Genomic DNA, 21186 nt, shown 5'->3' with positions numbered 1-21186 from the left:
TATACATTTTCATGCTACAGTTTTCCCACCATTAATTTCTGCGCATTCTATCATTTCTTTGGACACTTCCATAAGGTGTGTTCTGCAATTCAAAATCGTGTTCACTATTCTCCTTCATTAAGGTGAGTTCATTCATTTTTTCCTTATTGGTTTTGCGTTGGAGTTGTTTTGAGTATCCTTCCAGCACGGTTGATTTGTAAAATTTCTACAATCCAAGATATCGTTGCAATCTTCCAATTTAAATTATGCAATTTAAAATGCATTTTTAGATGCAAAAATACATTTTCCATTATACAATCTAAAATGACAATTTATGTTATTTTTGTACAATCTAAAATGATTGTTCATGTTAATTTTATCTTATGTTGTTTAATTTTAATTTGAAAATATATTGCTACAACAAAGGGTGACACTCTTAACTAGGTGAGCAACAGACTTCCGACCTCTCACATTAGAGGCTTTAGGGTGACCTCTCCTACAAATGGAGATCATAGATCTATCTTGCTCACCAGGTTGAGAGACACCACCTCTTATTTTAGTTATATCTGTCCAAAGTAAAACTAAACAATACAAAAAAAAAAAAGCAAAATAAAACAATATAAACTTAAGATAAAAGTAAAATAAAATACCATTTCATGTACAATCCGAAATACATTTCTTTTTCATATTGCACAATCTAGAGTGTACTCCTCAATATAGAAATATTTCGCATTGGAGGATCTGTAATGATATCTCAAATTGTATAATCTCGAGGATCAGCTTATTTGGAAGGATCTTCAGACGTTTATAAAATTCCTTCAATTAGAATATTTGAAACACAACAAAAAAAATTCATGAGTCATTCAAAGGCTACCACATCTAACACTCCTAGACTACTGCATATTCTATATTTTGTTGCAAAATCAATTTTTTTTTCCACTAATATAACAAGACTAGATTCCCTGTTCAAACTTCTGTTAGACTAATCAAAATCATAGATTGAGCAAGTACAAGGATTGCAGGTTTTTCTAAGTTAAGATAACCAGACAAAAAAGTAGAAATCCCTGCTTGCAGTGTATATATAGGCTTTCCCATTAGCAACATTCGCTACAAGCTAATACACTGTTTGAATTGCAGAACTAAAACTTGACAATAAGACCAATGGGGCAATGATCACTACCATTCACATCAGGAAGAATGTATGAATCGTGAACTTTGTCAGCAATGGATTCTGAGACGAGGAAATAATCAAGACGCCACCCTGTTTTAATTTCGAAACAAGTCATTGAGAACAAAGAAAATTTCAATGAAAAACATTCAAAATTCAGAATAAGGAATTTCTCCATTTCATTACACTAATCTAATAAATACACACACCATTACCTGTGTCATGGATGTACTTCCTCAAAAAGTAATACTCATAACATGCTAATTCAAATTAGACAAGCATACAGGCATGAACTTAGAAATTATTTTCAGAGAAACTGTAAAGACCCGACCGGGGTGTGTGTCTGTTTTGGTAGCTGTTCAGCATTTGAACTAAGGAAGAACACAACCACATCTATGATGCATATATTTATTCCCAGAACAGAAGTTGACAATTGGAAGCCCCTGCATCTCTTTCGGATAATATTAGGAAAATCTTATTGAATGCAATTATCAGTGAAATTGTGGAATATGTACAAAAGGGTAAGGCGATAACTACCATGATGTGACCACGCACTTGTGCTCAAATAAACTCATAACACAGTCAAGTGACAGATATTAAAAGGCGAAGTGAATTGGAATCATACAACATTTTTATTAATTAATATTTACAAGTAGTGAAGTATACAAATCAATTTTAGTAGTGTTCTATAAATACCTCTGTTATTCTTGCGCCCACCATGCCGATAACCCCAATAAGTATATCCAATAACACCAGGGTGCTGCCTTCTAAAGGTATCTACAAATCCCCTAGATAAGAAGTTTGTTGCAAATGATTTCCTCTCTTCATCTGTAAACCCAGCACTTCTCTTGTTACCCTGTGGATATAAGAAATTATCAGTAGAATTAATGCTCTTGGCACTCTTACGTAATTCATTAGTCATGATATTGATAACAGACAGATTATTGATTTAAATTCCAACTAGTCTTTATTTTCAACATATTCAAATTTTCAAATCGAATAGCCAACAAGTTTGGTGTAAACATTTATGAACCTCGACAAAATTGGCCCAAAATGGTTATGGTCTCGTTCTCACTAGAGACTAGTCAGAAATGGAACGTGGAGTATTAGTTATCATCACATCAAGCTTCTTAATTTAATACATACTCAGTCCAACTTTTCATTAGGACAAATTTCAAACAAATTCTAAATGAATACACCCAAATTGCTATTAGATTAGCTTTATGTAACTTGGATATGCCTAATATTTCAAAACTAAAAAATCATTTTAGATAATAGGATCCCACCAGGTGACTCAGCCAACACCTGTAACTATTTACATGCACAGTTGTTCTCTCTAAGTAAATATTAACTTACGTAATAACAACATTTGATTTCAATTTTTAGCCAACCATAATCAAAAGATTGGACTATAATTGAATTCAACGCATATTAACAACTTCTTGATTACTTCTTGTTCTTCTAAATCCAGTAATTTCTATCTACCAACAAGTGCTTGGTTTTGTTGATAATATTTATTTACTAAGGTTTAAACGAGATACACAGTTTTTATGGAGAATATCAAATCTGAATAACTTACAGCAGGGTTGTATATGTCTATCTCTTCATGAGCACAATTTAGATCACCAGTTAAAATTACTGGTTTTGACTTTTCCAATTCCTGTATCCAGCAGAAAATGAATCAGGAATCCTAGTCATAGATGCATAACAAAAGAATTTCAATAAAATATTACTATTCCTTCTGTGAAAAGCATATTTACCCGAAAAGAATATCAGTAGTGACCAAAGAAAAAAAGGGTATATACAACATAGGACATCAACCCGCTCTTTAATTTTATTTATCAAGGAGCGAACTTTAAAACTAACTCAACCTCACAAAACCAACTTCCAAGGTAAGACTTGCACCCACATATATACTATAGTTTAACCATATTTCTAATTGGCATGGGCTCTCTAACATTATTATTACTATTATTATTATTTTAAATAAAGTGATACATTCCATTTCCAGCATCAACTTCAATATTTTGAGCTTAGAGAACAACACTACTAGGCCTTTCAAATATAAAACTACTAGGTAAAAGGAATAATAGAAGATGAAACAAGAAAAACCATGCACACCATGCTTGAAGAGAAATATATATATACAGCAACGCATAAAGCTTTATCCTACTAGGTGAGTAAAAAGAGCCACGCATACTTTTATATAATTGCTGAGAGATGGATCCCATTCAGTCACCCTGTAAGACTGGAGTCAAATACACAAACATTAGTTGAACAAGGATGTATTTTTCATAATGAAATGGGTAATAATATATAATATAATATAATATAATAAAAGAAAAGTAATTTAATACAAGTACCAGTCTTTTCAAGCCATCTCCAGAATTAGGGATGTATCCACATATCAAATAAAATGTATCAAACTCAGCTGTCACAAGTCTACCCTCACTATCATGATCAGATATACCTAGGCCATATCTAACTGAAAGGGGCTTTATCTGCCAGAATTCAACAATATTAGAAAAATAATTATTAATCTGAGCATTACTCATGCAATTTAAATATGAGGATGTAAATGGTTAGCTTATTAATAGAATGAAAATCATGACAGATGTGAAAAATAGTATTTAACTAATATTACTAAAATAGGCAGCAAGAGTTTCACCTCAAATTTGTACAAAATCAAAACCACATTTCCAAAAACTTTACTCAGAAAAATGTGTACAACTAGAGCCGGTCCGGTCTAATCATTTTTTGGGCCCATGGCAAAACAATAAATAAGGGTCACCTATGCATACAAATTTTAATGATTACGTCCACAGAACCTAGAAAAAGATGGAGGTTGTTTAATGTTTAGGAAGAAATTCAACGTCCAATTGCCCATATTAATTGGAGCTTTAAACTATAGCTTTAAACTTGAGTTGAGATAGGAAAATGGGAATGAGAAGCTGAACAAAAGTTAAGAGTGCATAATAAACATAATTTCTTTTAAATATCAAAGCTAGCCATGGTTTGGGCCCCTCCCATTCACGAGCCAGTACAGCAGAACACCTCCAAAGTACCCTCAGGACCGGCCTTGTGTACAACTCATTATTAGATGAAATTTATGCAGCATTAAATATTAAGTTGCCATGAAATTTAGCTTGATTAATTGTACAAGGACTGTTCCCTACTACAAACAGCCTTTTCTTCTAAATGTAGGATTAAAAGTTTCCATTTAGCATGAAGAGGCAGGATAATCACAGTCAACATACCCTTGAGATAATTGCTGTTCCAGAATAACCAAGCTTAGAAACACTACATGTCCAAAAGCTGTTATCATAGCCATCTATTAGACGCTGTTTAATATCCTCAATATCCTTCTCCTGTTAGCAAAACCCCAGAATTCATAAATAGGAGAGACATGAGCACCATCAACATTCATACAAACATTAAAGTGTGTTTGGATAACACGTAAGAAGCAATTCTATCCCACAAAATCATGGTGATACCATGCAAAAGTTAGAAGCAACTATTTGTTCTTTACCTTCATGAAAAAATAATTATTTCTCACCATGAAGCTAATCCAAACACACTTCATCACAGTTGATAGATAATAAAAGAAAGCAATGGAATAGCTTCTCACGATTCACATCCTTCAATATTTTCAAATATACATTATATGCCATTCTCTAGGAATACAAAATCAATTGTTAGCATAATTCTGCAGCAACCTTCAGAGTTTACATAATTTAACTACAATATAACGCATGAAGCACTTATAAACCAGCACAAACAAAAAAAAATGAACTTTGCAGTTATTCTCTATACACGTCTAGCAAAACTGAAACATAGGACTTTTGGAAAATATAACTCCGACTGAGGCAAAAAAATGACTAATATTCTACCTGCAGCTTAGTCTCTTGCAAACACAATATATCAAAGTCTTCCCTTTGGGCAAGTTGAAGGGCCGAGAATCCTTCAAATTTTAGCAATGCTCTCAATCCATTGACATTCCAAGACAAAAGCTTGACAAATTTTGTATCTTTATCAAGCGGTGGTGGTCTCATTGTTCTAGGATTATATGCAATCCAACCTTTTTGAGGTTTCTTGTGGGCAAGAACTGTCCATGGTTCAGTTTGAATGGTAGCTGTACTGATTTCATCTGACTCTGCAACAATGCTAACAATATCTGTAGATACTTTTCTCTTTGCCCTGGAAGGCTTAAAATCTGCTGGAAATACAAGCCCATATAACATTGATCTTTAGTTGACTGAGCAACATTTGAACCAAAATTTAAAATTCAGAAAAATAGTGTTAAAAAGTATAATACAACATGTTTTTTAGATGAAGAAAGTTAATAACTCTATATATTCTATTCTACAACATTACCTGTGTCACCATCTGATTTTGAAGAAACTTTCTTCTTGATCGCCACTTTGACAGTTTTTCTCCCAGATTCAGATTGTTTTAACCTTTTCTTACCCTGTTTAAGTTCAGATATCTCTGATGTTTCATTGAAATCATCAACATGGTCTTCATCCAATACCCTTTTAGCCTTCACTTCTATAGAAGTATTTTCAGCAGAAGTTAATAGCTCTTGCTCTTCTCTTATATGAGAATCTTGTTCTGTACATCAAGAGACCTTCTAAACATTAGAATTACACAACTTGAACTAGTTTCAAAAGAGTGACACGAAGGTTAAGGATTAAAGGAAGCGACTGTTAGAAGAAAAATAATTGATGTTGAAACAGAAAAATAAAATCTCCCCAGAAACAGTAAAAGCTGAGATAATGCTAAGCAAAATGTATACCGAACATGCTACTGTCCATGAAACTCTTCAAGGCAGACAAAAGATCATCTTTACGACCTTTAGCAGGGACCCTAAATCTCCTGAGATTTCAAATCATTGCGAAGATGTATATAATAAAAAACATTGCATGTTCATATTCTAAAACAAGAAGAATAGGTAGCTACTTGGTAAGGAAAAGACCAATCTGCTTACTTCAATGTTTTCCGGAGTTCCTGAACAGTCATTGTGTCTACTATTGTCAGGTCATTTTTTAATCTCTGAATCTCAACGGAATAGATATTAACATCATTCTCCTACATCATCAATTTATAGTGAAAATACAAAAAAAACTCAAAGTAACATGACAATGACAATGTTACTGAAATATCAATTAGACCTCAACAACAGCATGCTTCTTGGAACCAGGGTTTGCTTCCAACCCCTTAAGCTCCATATCCTTCTTGCCCTCAACAAATGGTGAAATTGGCTTAGATGAACTTGAAAAGGATCTTTTGGACCCCATTGCTTTCACAGTTGAACAAACCAATACAGTAGCATTCAAATGCTTCCGAAACACTGCAACGCTACAATATTCTTAGTCAGTTCAGGTACCCAGATGAATTTGTATTCAGTTTACATGTTCCAGCAAATGTGGCACATCATTTTCAATTTATTTAACAAAACAATTAAAAAGGGAATAATAAAAATGTAACCTTTCCAGTAAAAATAAACAAAATAATATATAAACACACACATTAATTCACATGGATTTTGAAAAGTGGAGAATGAAGAAGAGGCACGCGCAAAAGAAACCTGATGATATTGATAGAGGTGGTAGAGACAAATTGCAGGAGTTGTTTCATGTGAAATACAAGCGAAACAGAAAGAAAGAATCGCCACTGAAAATTGAGAAAGGGCACGGAACTGAAGAGAAGAAAGAACAAAGGTAAAAAAGCAATTTGAATTTTCTTTTCTCTGCAAAATTATGTTTTTTAATTTCTAAACTTTCACTTAATCATATATTCATACCTCATTTAGTTGTTTGATTTCATAAAGTTATGGTATGGTAATTATAATTTTTCTTTTGGTAAAATATAAAAAAATTAGATGTTTGATATGATTTTAAAATATTTTTTGCAAAAATTAATAAACTTATAATATACACAGTTTTTTTTGTCAATGGAGCGAATTAGATTGTGCTTTTATTTGGATATTGTAAAATACAGTTTAATTACATTTTTATTCTATTATTTTAAAAGAGAAAGGAGTAAATTGGATTATAAGTTTATTATTTTTATCCTATTGTAATATAAACATAGTTGAACACATGTTACTTAATATTAACTTAACCTTCAATTCGGATAGTTTTTTGAGCTTTCCAACATAATTTTGAAAAACATAACGTGTATTTTTTGCTTTAGAAAATAGTTCTATTATCAAAGTGAAAATTCAAAACCAAACCAGCTTTTTTAAAAGAAATTTGACACAAGTTAATTGAAGGGTTTTAAGTTTCAAAAAGAGTTTTTTTTTTATAAAGAGACTATTTGATTCTCCCATTAAAAGTAACTTTTCTAAATTAGAAAGCTATTAAATAAATTAACTTTAAACTGAGGTAATTTTGTTTTCTTAAGCTTCTGTTTAACTCAATATAAAAAAAATGAGCCAATCGTAACTTAAATATTAGATAAAAATGAAATAAAATATTTTATTTAATAAGTAATATAAATATTCCCAATTTTCTCATATCCAAAATAATCGAGTATGTTTAAGAGTAATCAAAACGATGAATTAACGTTTTACTGAACTTGATTTTGAATCACAAACTCCAACATAATGAGGCTTATTAAATATTAAAATCTCTTTTATAGGGATGAAATTGAATGAGATAAATGTTTTATTTACAAAATACAAAGTTCTTCTATATTTTGTTTTATTTTTTATTCATATTCTGCTCTTTTATGTCTCTTTATTAAAACCCAAGAATATGTTATTTTACTTGTTTGCTAGATTCTTTTTGTTTTATTATTTTTTCAGTGGATATTCAAAAAATTATTTGATGAAAAAGAAGAAATGTATTAGTTATATCAAATCTTAAAGTTATTGAAGTGATGCAAGTGGAAAACATAATAAAGAGTGGCATATCACATCACATATCATGTTAGCAAAACTAACATTATTCCACAACTTCATTTACCCAAACATTTAGTATATCACATGATCTTCCTAGGTTTGAACATTCTCAAGATTAACAATTAATGTACTTTACTTTTTAGCATTTTGGTAACTGGTCAGAATTGTAAAGAATGAAATATTGTCAAACCATTGAGCAATCACATGACCTCAGTGTCTGCTTAAAGGATTGAAAGAATGACAAGTTTTTGGTGCAACAAAAGTTTCCATAGCCAATTTAAATCATCTTTTCAAGAGCTTTAGCACATCTCCAACAAGATGCAGCGATCCAGTGACAAGAACCTGAAACCAATGGTAAGAATTTGCTCAGTGTAAACGTAGTAGAAATATTTGGGAGCAACACTTTTTTTCTGTCCCATTACTAAGTAGAAAAAAGGCAAAAGGAAGCACCATTCTCCATCTTCAAAAGACAAATTATATATAGGAACCAGTGGTTAACCAGAATAACACATCACTGGGTTTTAACAACATTAATGGTGAAATGGATAAGGCAAGGAAAAAGGAAGAAACAAATGTTACTAAATCCAACCCAACAGAATGAAGTTGACTTTCAGGAACATGGTTGAACAAGACGAGGTGTCATACACCAATGAGACACCTCTGCAGAAGGGAGAGAAAAAGGTGAAGTAAAATTTGATTGTTAATGAAATTTAACTTCATGATTAAATAAAAAATTTGAGATTTAGCACCAACTAAGGAGTAGCTACTATCCATCCATTAGCCAAGTAGAATATAAGAAGCAAGTAGCATTCATGTCATTGTTACCTGAAGTCTTGTGGAAGGGTGTTGTTTGACACAGTCCTGCAGCCATTTGATTGCCAATGGTAATGAAGGTATTACTGCACTGCGTGCAAAACAGTCATGAGAATTATCATTAAGAAACTCGGGAGGTGGTACGATCTCCTTGCTATCTATCTTGAAATCCTTTTCAATTGGAGAGGTTATTTCTGCAGATAAACAAAACAATCCTCAGCTCAGAAAAGCAAAGCTTTGTCCTCTAAGGCAACACCTTAGCATGATGATTATAGGAACAATTAATATTTTTGAAGAACTTGATAGCATTGTGATATGATTCGAAATAGAACTAACAGTAGAATTGAGAATTTAATGTCCGTATCAACTTGATGTTGACTTTTAAAACTTAAATTCAGCTCCACAAACATCTAGAGCATTATCTTCTGTCTCATCTTTTGGTTGAATTTTTCCACCGGAAATATTTTCCACTTAGTTTACAAGATAATAAGCATATTGAAGGAAGACCAACATGGTAACTATATGGCTTTACTCTTTATATTCTAAGAATAAATATTTCAACTAATTATTAAGGAACTGGTGTGTAAACATATCTTATATAATGAAGAAGATCCAGATTATGTATGTATTATTAGAAACATTTTTATTTATTTCTGTATCATATTTTTATTACTAGAGGATATCAAATCTCCTTTATCTATTGCATAGATTTCTTTTTTACAACATAAATAAAACATTTTTACTATACATAGTGTTCCTACAAGACCTAAACCCACTTCCTCTTGTTGCAATCTTCTCGTCTTTCCAGTCTTTCGGTTAGGCTTCTTTCGGTTGGATCTCCTTTGGTCTGGACACGATGGGGGGAGTACCAGCGAAGACACTCCGACGATCAAGTCAGTCCGAGAGTTAGGTACCAGAAGAGTAGGGAGTGAATAGTTACCTTGGGTGATGTATCTCTTCTGCTATTTATACTGCTCTAGATGGGCTATGGCTATTATGGGCATGCTTTAGGATCCAAACGAAGGCCCAATTGTGTCTTAACCGTGCTTATCACCTAAGTTGGCTTGTTTATACCTAATTACGTGTTTAGCTTTGCATCTTGTCGTCTAGTCAGCTTTGTCCTCTGGTCGGCCTTTCGGCCATCCGGTAGTACATATGTACTACCGGATGACTTTTGAACAGGTTGACAAGACTAACTTCCTTTTACAGATCTTCCAATCTTGGGCTTTTCTACAGTAATCCTCAGGTTCTCTCGGTTTCTTCTTGGGCTGGACTCTCTTGGCTTCTCCTTGGGCTGGGCTCTCTCGTCTATTCCTGGGGCTGGATACTCTCGGCTTCAACTCGGACTGGATGCTCTCGGCTTCTTCTCCATACAGATGAGTGGGTGTACCTGCAAGGCGCTCCGATGCCAAAGTCAGAAATGGTTTTATGTTCATCAGACAGAAATCACTCTTGCTTACCTCTTGTGTTGACCTCCTATTTATACAGTTTTCTTAATGGGCTTACACTTTACCTTTGGACTTTCTTTCTACACCATTTTATTATTTACGCACCCCCTAACGCAGGCTTTCATTTAATTGGGCTTGTTATAATAATAATATTTATATTTTTGCTTTATTCTTTTATACATAACCTTTTGATTATGTCTTATATCTAGCTCTCGGCTTAACCTCTCGGTTTTAGCCTACCAGTACACTGGCCCGAGACATAAAGATTTTTATTTAAGTTTTAAGAAAAGTATTTATGTCTGAATATAATATAATAGTTTTGAAATGTGATTTGATCTGGTATTAAATACCTCGTTTCTCGTGATTTATTTTTCTCAGACTAAGTGATTTGACATGAGAATGTTGTTTTAACCGTTAGATGATGGTTTAGCAAGAGTTGCAAGGAATTGTTTCCCCATGGCCATTTGCAAAGTGGGGAATTGATATACTTGGTCCATTTCCACTTGGATGAGGACAAACCAAATTCATGATAGTAACTGTGGACTACTACTTTACAAAATGGATAGAAGCAGAAGCATTGACTAAGATAACGGCTCAGCAAGTTCAAACGTTTGTATGGAAAAATATAATATGTCGATTTGGAATCCCACACACCATTATAACTGACAATTGCCGACAGTTCATTGACAAAAAACTTATGGAATTTTATGCAGATTTGGGGATCAAGTCAACAACCACTTCAGTTGAACATCCGCAAACGAATGGACAAGCCGAAGCTGCAAACAAAGTTATTCTCGGTACAGTTAAAGAAGAGGTTAGGAAGTGCTAAAGGTTTATGGGCAGAGAAGTTACCATTATGGGCGTATAGGTGTACACCACAAACTTCAACTAGTGAAACACCGTTCAACCTTACATATGGAACAGATGAAATGCTACCAGTAGAAGTTAATGAACCAACATTACGAAGGCAAATGGAAGATTGGAATATCAACAATGAATGTTTGAGGACTGACCTTGATCTTATTGAAGAACTCAGAGAACGACCAAAGATAAAGGAAGCAGCAGTAAAGAGAAGAGCAATGAAGAGGTTTAATGCAAAAGTAAAATTAAGAGATTTTAAAGAAGGGGATTTAGTCTGGAGAATGTGAACTGATGCTCGAAAAGATCCACGACATGTAAAGCTAGCATCCAATTGGGAAGGTCCTTTCAGAATACTAGAAAATTTGCAAAATGGAGCCTACAAATTAGAGACTTTAGAAGAAAAAGTGATACCAAGAACATGGAATGCAAGCCATTTGAAGTTTTATTATAGTTGAAGTAGAAGATGTAAAAAGAAGACTTTTGTGTATATGGACCAAGAGGTTTTTCTCTTTCCTACAATTTAAAACCATGTTGGTCTAATAGACCCACTATATTCTTTTTTGACAAACCTTTCTCCCAGGTTTGTGTTCACCATTCCAACACCATCTCCGCTGAGTTTTCTGGCGACCACCTTTAAGAAACGGTCTCCTTTGAAAAATACTGGCATATTACTATTTGAAACGGTACACATTCTATCCATGACCCTTCTCCCCACTATACAAACTTTGATTATCATTGACTTTCCACCATATATTATACTTGTTTATCCTCATTATCTTCTGTACTAATTCATAAATTTTCAGGTGAATATTTATTTCATCCTGAGCGGCAAAAAGAAGTGATTGATAAGATGTGTGCCCTTAAAAGTAATGTACTTGGTTCCTCTCCCATCTGGCAAATCAATTATGGGGTGTTGATGGTTATACATTCTCAAAAGAGAACTTGATGGTAACATTTCACTACAAAAATGTACTAGTTGCCAAAGGATACATTCAAATACATGGCCAAGATTATAGGCACTTTCTCTTATTGCCAAAATGACATCTATTCAACTTCTCTTTTCCATTACAGTTATTCACCACTGGACTCTATTTCAGCTTGACATAAAAAATGCATATATGATCTTCATGAAGAAGTCTACATGGAGCAACTTCCTGGTTTTGTTGCTTAGAGGGAGTTGTCTGACGTTATGTCGTTTATGCAGGTCCCTAAATGGCCTCAGGCAATCACCCCAAGCATGGTTTGGGTGTTTTCAAACAATCATCCAGTAGTTTGGAATGATACAAAGGGATGTTGATCATTCTTTGTTTTATCGTCATTCTTTCCAATGATGTATCTATCTCATGTATATGTGAACAAGGTTGTTATCCATATGTGCATTGTTGAGACCACTTTATTAGATGCATGAAGAAGCACCAAAAAGTTACAGCTTTAACTTTATGTGAAGTAAACTTATAATCCATATAAGTAACCCCATTAAGCAAAAGAAAAAGATGATGAAAAAGTTGATGTTAGGATTAGCCTGTTCGTTAGAACTTCACAGTAGAGAATATGCTTCAAAACCTGTTAGAATAGGTAATAGTTAGGCTGTTATAAAAATGGAGGCAGTAGATGATAGGGGAAGTTAGTTGGTGAACATTGTCTTTAGGAGGGCCAGACGAGGTTCTTGAATACATGTGAGTTCATTCAGTCATTCTTGTAAACTTTAGCCACATTGTCTGTTCTACTATCACACTGATACAGATTGGCCATTAGGAATTTTACCAATAAAAATTCATTTCATTCTAAAACATTGATATTTGACAGTGTTATTGCCTCTTGATGCTGTGAGAAAGACAATATGATCAACACAAACATAACAACATCCCAGTGAAGTACCTAGAGACAACAAACATGTTACAAGCTGAAAAGACAGGGCATACCTTTCCCGTGAGTAATCTTCTCCCAAATTCTTTGGAGGTTAAATTGCCACGACAGATCTATGCCATGGAGATCAGAAGAAATAACTGATGCACCAGAAATAACCTTACTATATTTCGACATATTTGGGACAAAAAGTGCTCTTGAGAAATGAATACCTAGTCAAGGCTCAAACAAAATGTGATTGCATTAGTGCAATGCAATTCATAAGCATCTATACACAAACAAATTCTAAGATAGCTAAGCAATAAAATATGTTACTTAGACACCATTCTCTTTTTCAAGTTTTTTTTTTCTTTTAGCAGATTATCTAAATATTGGAAACACATTTGAACACCATGTCAAGAGGGTCAACTCACTCAACTGTTATACTAGAAGGTTCAATGTACTGTCTAATTTATTTTTAAATCCAGCCACAGCTTTTATAAGTAAGAAAAACAAGGTAAAGTCACAAGTCACATATAAGATAGCTTTTTCTAGTAGAGGGTGAAAATAGCAAAATATGAGGTGCTTTGAAGTAGGAATACCTGAAGAAGCACATGTATTCACCAGCCGTGGAAGTAAAATATGGGGATTTCTCACATCTAAGCAATTGAATAGGAGAATCTACAATTGGTCAATGCTGAATATTAGGAGAGAATTAAATAATGAAATAAATTATCAAAAGAATTTCATGTCAAACTTTGTCAGATTCAAGAAATCCCAACAAAATATATTGATAACAAATAAACATGTCAGTTGAGAACTGTATAAATAAATTATAAAAACGAGGGAAGAAGAATCCAAGAAAGGATATATTATGATAAACAGCAAATGGTTAATCTCCAGGAATATCTGGAACAATTAATAATTTAAGAACATTTACCCGCTTAAAAGATTTCTCAAACTGCCCCAAGGTATTTCCTTTGTGTAGTATGTGACTATTTTCTGACAATTCATCTGCATTTTCCACTTCAAAAGGCAAATTTGATGGAATTTCTACAGCATTGGAGAACCACTTTGCACAAGCCTCCATGCTCTCTGGACTATGAGCTCCATCCAAATAAAATGTCAACTCTCCACAATTTTTAGACATGATTTCTGAGCAGTGGGAATTTGGAGAAGAAGCATGAACAATCTGAGCCCTTCCAGGAAAATGCACAGTTGAAAGGCCTCTCATAAATTCATCTGGCAAATTAGAATCCTGAAAATGCTATTATACAGTGAAAAAAGTTAGGTGAAAATGATTTATAATGTAGACAGGAATATAAACATATCCACACTAGATCATCTAACGATGAAAGAAAATCAGTCAGAATAATCTCAACATGAAAAAAGCAATTATCAGCACAAGCAGTGGAAAAAAAATTACTGGCTAATCCATCCTAAAAACATGACTGACAAGGAACTCATTCTGAAAATTGCTATAAAAGACATGTAATGCTGATATTGCCAATGTGTTTAAGATTGTAATGCACGGATGAACGGAAAGTAGAGGTTTAACCAACATTTTGATATTTTTCCCCCCAGTTCCCTGTTCTCTGAAGCCAGCATCTACAAAGTGAGACTGCAAGAGCAGCATTATAGAATTGGTGATCACCAGATAAACCAAGCTTTAATCCTGTTATTTGTTTACGATCAAAAGGTTCAGTCACTTCCAGGGGAACCTGCAGCCATTGAAAATAACCAAACAATTAATAGCATTAACAATAAAGAATCTCAAACGCTCATCTGAGGTTGCACATGCTCCAGCATGCCTGTATGATTGCACGCCTATATTTTCATACTAAATCAGTGCTCTAAAATACAGTCAATATTTCATTTCATTTAAATGAAAGATGCAAAAAATAACCTTTCAGAGACCAAAACAAATTATGAGAATTCTTTCAAATAATTTTTTTATTTCATTATTAAATTTATTTTATCATACTTAATTTGAAACTTGATTGCATTACCAAAAGTTTTTCCATCAAAACAACTACAAATTAGGCGATCTGACTTTAACAGCAAAAAGCAACTTTGAATTTTAATCTGCAAGCAAACGTACTTTCAGTTTGAGCTTTTGTTTTCTTGGAGAATGGAAACAAAAAAAATGCTTAAAGTAAACACCACTTAAAATTTCCATACTCACCCTGACCTTGTAGAGGATGGGGACAAGGGGAGCAAAACCAGCCCCTGACTCCCCATTCTGCTCTGCTGCCATGCCTTTCAAAAATCATAACAATTGTATAGTATATATGGCATAAACAAGTGGCACTTCTAAGCTTACTATTTGATGAAACATATTTTTTCCTCAAGCAATTTATTATGCATAAACAATGTGTGGTCACATTCAAATCCAAATCCTGGAAATAGCCTCTCGATTAGCATGGGTACAAAATCATACTTCTACCTTTCCTAGACTCCACCAGATGTGAGCAGCATGCAATGGCTGCCAATTTTATATGTAATAAATGTATCACATATACAGTGACAGATGAAGCTCAAGCTACATCAGATTCGGATCTTTAATTAATCTAGATTAAGAAAAAACTAGCAATGAGAATTTTAAGTTTTATGGTCTTACTTTCTAGTAATATTTTTATGAACGACATGAGCATAGGAGCTTCTGATCATAATAAAAGAAATTGGTATTGATAAGAGACAATTTTATAGTGCTCTTTCCCTGAGGCAATTTATAACAGATGATGGGATTGAGAACAATGATTACCATTAGTTCTTTGGCTCTCTCAAGGATAACATCCATTGCTTCAGGAGGTTGTGGTACTGTGAAGGCAGGAACTTTGGGCTTCAAGAATAGGGAAGAGATCAATTTTTCAGAAGACAAAGCAAATAGGGAAGGTGAGGCAGGAGCATACAAACATGAATATAATAAAAGTACAACAACAATCAACTGACTTCCATAAAAATAATGGTGCAAGTTTGACTGGTTGAGTAGAATTTTAATACCTTAAAAATCCCTGCCTTGTGTGAAGCTATCTGTCCAAGAGTATCTCCTGCATAGATGTACTAATTTAAATACTTTTTCCATATTGTGGTCAATTCACTGTTGAGGAAAAAACACAGAAAATGAAGAATAAAAATGAGACTTTATTTGGATGGTGGAAAAAACATTCTCAACACAGGAAATGTTAAGCTTTTTGAGTAAACAACATGCAAAGCATCACAAAGTATGAGACATACACACCCAGTATTTCAGTATGATCCATGCCAAGAGACGTAATGCCACAAACAGTGGGCTCTTTGATCTGAAAGTTCATAGTCATTTTTAAATTGTATTAGTCATAAATCATATGCAACTGGTTGCAGTTTCTTTAAACACTTTTCCTTTATTAGTTCAAGAAAATATATTAAACAAGAAGTGTTGTTAACAACAATATTTAAGAAATAAATCTGTGATACCATACATCAAATGCGTACCACATTAGTTGAGTCTTCTTTGCCTCCAAGTCCAACTTCAATAATGGCAGCATCAACCTATGAATGGGAGCCATTTAAATGAAATATTAGCAGTGATAAAAAAAAGTGGAGAAAAAGAAGAATAAAGAATGACAACATCAGCAGATAAGTAAATATTAGTAAGCAATAAACTGCAGGTAAAAGCCAAAAAAATTTGTGTAACATCTCGCTATATTTTTTAATAAGTAATATTAATACAGAGGTATTTTAATATTTCATTTTAATAAAAGCAAGTATGCAATAGCATCACTATGCCATCTACAATCTCAACTAAGTTGACACCCAGACAACATCATTCATCAGGGCATACTTAGATATTATTAAAAGAGAGAAAAAAAAAACTATACATAATGGGGAGGTCAAACCAAACCCATCAACAAAAACAAAACAAGCCTATAAAGAGGTAAATGATGTGTCCCTAAAGAAATGAATACTACGAAAAGAAGGCATAACATCCCACCAACTATAAATTTGATAATTAATACCTTGTGCTGCAAGTAAGTCAACACATCTATTACCCCTCTATAATGTGCGAAACTTTAAACTTCATCCCCTTAAGTAGGTTTGGTTTGGTAATGAATTATTCAGAACTTAATCTTACACCTCCAAAACAATACAAATAAAAAAATTATAAATATCATTGGTTAGTGGCTTATGAAAATTTCATAAAATGACAAGTACATACATCATATCAAATCTTTCACATATCACTACTGCTAACAGGGGTATACAAAATATTTGCAAGGACAATTAACTAAGAAACTCAATAACAATCTGATACAAACGGTTTACCTTTTCAGATATAAATATTTTGAACGCCAATATAGTAAGAAACAGAAATAGTGGGGGCATTGAAAGCTGCTCCGATGTGTTGTCCTGTGAAATAAAGCTTTAGGAATTGAGAAACTGCTACCAGATGTCATGGATAATATATTTAGGTTATGTTATGATAGAACTCTTCATAGAAATAGCAGGAAAAGTGAATATTTACTTTAATGATAGGGAATATTTGCCTATGAGAATGATACACACTACAAATATTTCTAGAGGTCTAGCCCACTCAACTTTCCAATTCTGAAAAAGTCGCCAAACAGTATCTCATTATTCCTCTTTTATCATAAGTAATTAATAACAGAAAACTACCCCTAAATGGGCCCACCAGCTGTGGCCCAACTAGTTCCTTTTAAAATACACTTGCTTAACATCAGGCTTTCTAACAAAAGGTTTCGCATCTGAAACATAAATATTTGACTATTAAAATTAAAATATACTCTATGAAAATCACAATTTCTCATCAATATCAATGGGTATGAAGAAAAGGAGAAATTGCTTCTAATATGAACCGATTTATACTCCTTTACATAAGCATCCAAAATGTCCAGCCAATTTTGCAAAGTGGCTTATCACAAGAATTTTCACTCTGAAACTAAGATTTTTTGTAAGAAATAATAGCCATGAAGTTTGCTATGAGTTATGTTATATTTTCAATCCCAAACAAAGCTGTCTCCCTTTTTTATCCACAAAGCTAAAATGGTTTATGGTATTTGGAAGACCCAAATAGAATAATGCCATAGGTATCTCATAACCCCCTGCCACTAAAGTGTATGACAGTGTTGGAAAATCTCACATTTCCTGCCTCAAGTATTGGGATGCGCCGGATAACTATACTTACCCAATTGGTTTTAAGATGGAACCTAACCTGGTATCAAAGCCTAAAACTCATTTCATTGTTTTTCATTCTCTCTACTGAGCATTGCCTAGTCTAGCAATCCACGGAGGCGTTATTGGAAAGTATAGCCTGCCTCAATTACAGAAGTACATTTATATGCTTGTTGGCAACTTCACTTAATGGGTTTTAAGAATAAATCTAACCAATAGATAAAGGAATAGCAGCAGTTGATTACAGGCTAGTGAGGTAGTATGAAAAAGAGGTACAATTTAACCAACCAGTTCACAAGGCAGGTGGGGCCAATAAACAGATTTGTGAGTGAGGTTTCAGAAGGGAGAAATCAAGCCCCTTGAAGTGCTTGCAGTCTCTCTACATTTTCATTTCTGTTTTCATGAATTTTCACTTATGTTCTCATATATATTTGGACCAGTTTGTCTGTGCTTATTTTAAAAAGCAAATTTTAATAAAATAAGCAGATTTCTGCTTTTTTATGTGTTTGTCTAACTTAATTATTTTAAAAATAAGCAGTTTTCTGCTTTTTTTCAAGAATCAAATCATATCTGCTTCTTCTTAAATAGGTGATTTTTCAAAAAGTGCTTATTTTAAAAACACTTATTTTAAGTTTAAACAAACTGACCCATTACCTCATATCAAGCAAAGAGAAAGGCTTTAGCTCCTTCCTTACATTGAAAGTGAGCTCTGTTTTTGGGTTACTATTAGTATATTATCAGAAGGTCAATGGGGAAAGGCCAAAATTACTCTAATAGTAAATTCCTCTACTAAGTGTAAAAACAAGCAATGGTGCTGCATTGCAGCTTAAAACAATGCTTGGATCCTAAGATAAATACTTAGATTTCAAAAGGTCCAATGGTCATAAAAATGTAATAAATAATACCTCCAATTGATTCCAACATTCCCAGAAATACTGTAAAAACTTGTCTTCGGATATGTCAATCCTACAGAGATAGTAACAAGACAAAATTTAATCATATACAAATTCAAAAATGGGTGCACAGGGTGGAAATTTCAGCTAAACGGGTAATTGCACTACTGTGCAAACAAATTGGCACCAACTATTTTTCATGAATATTAAAAGAATTCTATTTGAAAATTCATATTTCCTAATCTAGACCTTCTTTTCAGAGGAAAATGCCGTTTTTTTTCATCTCAAAAAATAGGTAGCCCAGTTGCTTCTTCTGTTTGACCTTTAAACTTAACATTAGGTAATGGTTTTACTGACAAGATAATGAGTGTGCAGGCCAATAAGGTTCAGAGATGCGCATAAACTACCCTCTAATTCGTCATGGACAAAAAAAATATGGTGTTTCTTATGAACATTTATAATTGAAATATCTTGCAGCCAAAATTTATCTCATTACAATTTTAAGTTGTATTGGGTAAAAAGCTTTAAACTTTTGATATACGGTGGTTTACCTACATCAGCCATATATCTGTTCTGTACGTTCATGCACTATGGTAAAGGAGAGGTAGGTGTGTGTGTATCATGTGCATGTGGGAGTGAGTGAGAAAAAGACCATTAAAAAAATGTGACAGACAATATAGATTGATGGAATGCCAATACAGTATCAGACATCTAGTTAAGTTAGTTATCAACCATCTAGACAAGTTAGTTCATTCAATTACTAACCCATCAATACGAAATCGTTCCCGCACGTCAATTAGGTGAGGGGATGTGAAAACTCCAGTGCGAAAGCCACATTCCCTTAAGATTGCCTCACAGAATATGCATGTTGAACCCTGCAAGTAATCCATTACAAAAGAGGGGAAATTAAGGATAATATGAATATTAGGGATGTGCTTACTGTCATGCCGGATACCTGACAACTATAGATTAGTTAAATGCCTGTTGTGTAACCTCTTTATTTCAACCATCATAGACAAACACCAACTTGTTTAAAAGTTACATGATGTTAATAATAATTATTTGTTCTTGAATCTTGAAGCCAAAAAACATGTCTGAAGCCTTCCAACAAATTGATAATTGATCAAATGAATAAAAAAACATGACAAATAATGAAAAGAGTACCTTCCCCTTTGTGCCTGCCACATGAATAATGTTGAGCCTATTTATATCTTCCTCCAAGCCCAATATCTGTATAGAAAGCATGTTTTTCATTTTCTACTGTTCAAAGAAGTCTCCTGAAGCTTTTAGCCCTTAGAAATATAATGAGAATCAGACAATTCATGGAACATTTTCATTTACTAGACGTGACACCAAGGAAATGGAACACTTTATCTTCCCTGATTGGTCAAATGCATAAAGAAATTCAAGTATGCTGACTTAAAATCTCACAACCCATCTCTCTTTTGTTCAATCTTCTTCCGAATTTTCAATTGGGGTAGGGAGAAAATTAGAAAACACCTCCAAAACTAACCAAGACAAAACCATGCCTAGTTATAGGGCTATAATTACAAGTACCATCAAAATTCTTGGAAAATAGTTCAGCATATATTACCTTAAGATACAAAGACATTATTTCTAATTTGTTAGCAATCGGTGGCTTTTCCCCTCGCCTTTGGCGAGTAATAAGAGATGAAATCTTCTCCATGGCAGCTTCGAATGAAGACGATGGGAAATTTTGCTTTTGCCCATCAGTGACGACATTGTTTTCCATACGAAAAAGAGGTTCTTCAGATGAGGTCTTATATATAAATCCTAAAACAGCAAGCCACAAGAGATTTTCAGAAACACAATATTAAGCTTTTGCAGGCCCTGCAATGCAAGTGTCACAGGAGCAAAGGGAGGGAATGAGAGAGAGAGAGAGTAAGAGACTCACAGTGAGAAGAAAGTAGAAGAAACAGAGAAGCTGAGATGATCTGAATATCAACTCAATCCTTTCTCACAACTTGTATTTCAGAGTGAGGTTCACACATTTAGGATTGATCCACTTTTTTCACCCACGACACGACCATCACAATGTGCACTTGTTCCACTTGTTTTAATCCCAGAATGTTAGTGAATAAA

General features: G+C 33.6%; 2 protein-coding genes across 8 annotated transcripts; both read right to left on the bottom strand.

Moving 5' to 3' along the window:
- Nucleotides 1–937: 937 nt before the first annotated feature.
- ARP (apurinic endonuclease-redox protein) lies at nt 938–6908 on the bottom strand. 4 transcript variants are annotated; one of them, XM_068637941.1, is made up of 12 exons: nt 6735–6908; nt 6319–6497; nt 6135–6235; nt 5943–6022; nt 5522–5758; nt 5038–5360; nt 4405–4515; nt 3511–3648; nt 3348–3395; nt 2727–2807; nt 1844–2003; nt 938–1240 (listed from the first exon to the last, which is right to left on the bottom strand). In XM_068637941.1, exons 2-12 carry the CDS (start codon nt 6442–6444, stop codon nt 1119–1121), a joined length of 1527 nt encoding a protein of 508 aa, XP_068494042.1. In that variant the 5' UTR covers nt 6445–6497; nt 6735–6908; the 3' UTR covers nt 938–1118. The 4 variants fall into 4 exon arrangements, with proteins under 4 accessions (XP_068494042.1, XP_068494038.1, XP_068494039.1 ...); XM_068637937.2 differs by having other exon boundaries at nt 5038–5363; nt 6319–6505; nt 6735–6885; XM_068637938.2 differs by having other exon boundaries at nt 6319–6505; nt 6735–6885.
- Nucleotides 6909–8079: 1171 nt separating this feature from the next.
- DFC (DHFS-FPGS homolog C) lies at nt 8080–21162 on the bottom strand. Of its 4 annotated transcripts, none has more exons than XM_068637935.1 (16): nt 20999–21162; nt 20678–20877; nt 20248–20313; nt 19849–19958; nt 19096–19156; nt 17324–17407; nt 16493–16549; nt 16260–16320; nt 16022–16068; nt 15783–15860; nt 14581–14739; nt 13959–14285; nt 13621–13699; nt 13096–13251; nt 8877–9058; nt 8080–8393 (listed from the first exon to the last, which is right to left on the bottom strand). In XM_068637935.1, exons 2-16 carry the CDS (start codon nt 20834–20836, stop codon nt 8334–8336), a joined length of 1686 nt encoding a protein of 561 aa, XP_068494036.1. In that variant the 5' UTR covers nt 20837–20877; nt 20999–21162; the 3' UTR covers nt 8080–8333. The 4 variants fall into 4 exon arrangements, with proteins under 4 accessions (XP_068494036.1, XP_068494037.1, XP_090161111.1 ...); XM_068637936.1 differs by having other exon boundaries at nt 16480–16549; nt 20999–21157; XM_090304985.1 differs by having other exon boundaries at nt 16480–16549; nt 17017–17407; nt 20999–21040.
- Between the last annotated feature and the right edge of the window lie 24 nt (nt 21163–21186).

This window comes from Phaseolus vulgaris, chromosome 7, assembly GCF_051622355.1.
Source record: "Phaseolus vulgaris cultivar YP4 chromosome 7, ASM5162235v1, whole genome shotgun sequence".
Classification (NCBI taxonomy): domain Eukaryota; kingdom Viridiplantae; phylum Streptophyta; class Magnoliopsida; order Fabales; family Fabaceae; genus Phaseolus; species Phaseolus vulgaris.
The sequence above is the reverse complement of the archived record's forward strand: the minus strand, read 5'-3'. Positions and strand labels throughout refer to the sequence as shown.

Excerpts from the sequence above, each read along its gene's own strand:
- ARP (XM_068637937.2), bottom strand. The coding sequence starts at position 6,784 with ATGAAACAACTCCTGCAATTTGTCTCTACCACCTCTATCAATATCATC. Across the intron at positions 3,396-3,510 it reads GAGATGGCTTGAAAAGACTG|TCTTACAGGGTGACTGAATG; the intron begins GTACTTGTATTA and ends ATTTGACTCCAG. Across the intron at positions 2,004-2,726 it reads TAGACATATACAACCCTGCT|GGTAACAAGAGAAGTGCTGG; the intron begins GTAAGTTATTCA and ends TTATATCCACAG.
- DFC (XM_068637935.1), bottom strand. The coding sequence starts at position 20,836 with ATGGAAAACAATGTCGTCACTGATGGGCAAAAGCAAAATTTCCCATCG. Across the intron at positions 15,861-16,021 it reads ACAAGGCAGGGATTTTTAAG|CCCAAAGTTCCTGCCTTCAC; the intron begins GTATTAAAATTC and ends CTATTCTTGAAG. Across the intron at positions 14,740-15,782 it reads AGAGAGCCAAAGAACTAATG|GTTCCCCTGGAAGTGACTGA; the intron begins GTAATCATTGTT and ends CAATGGCTGCAG.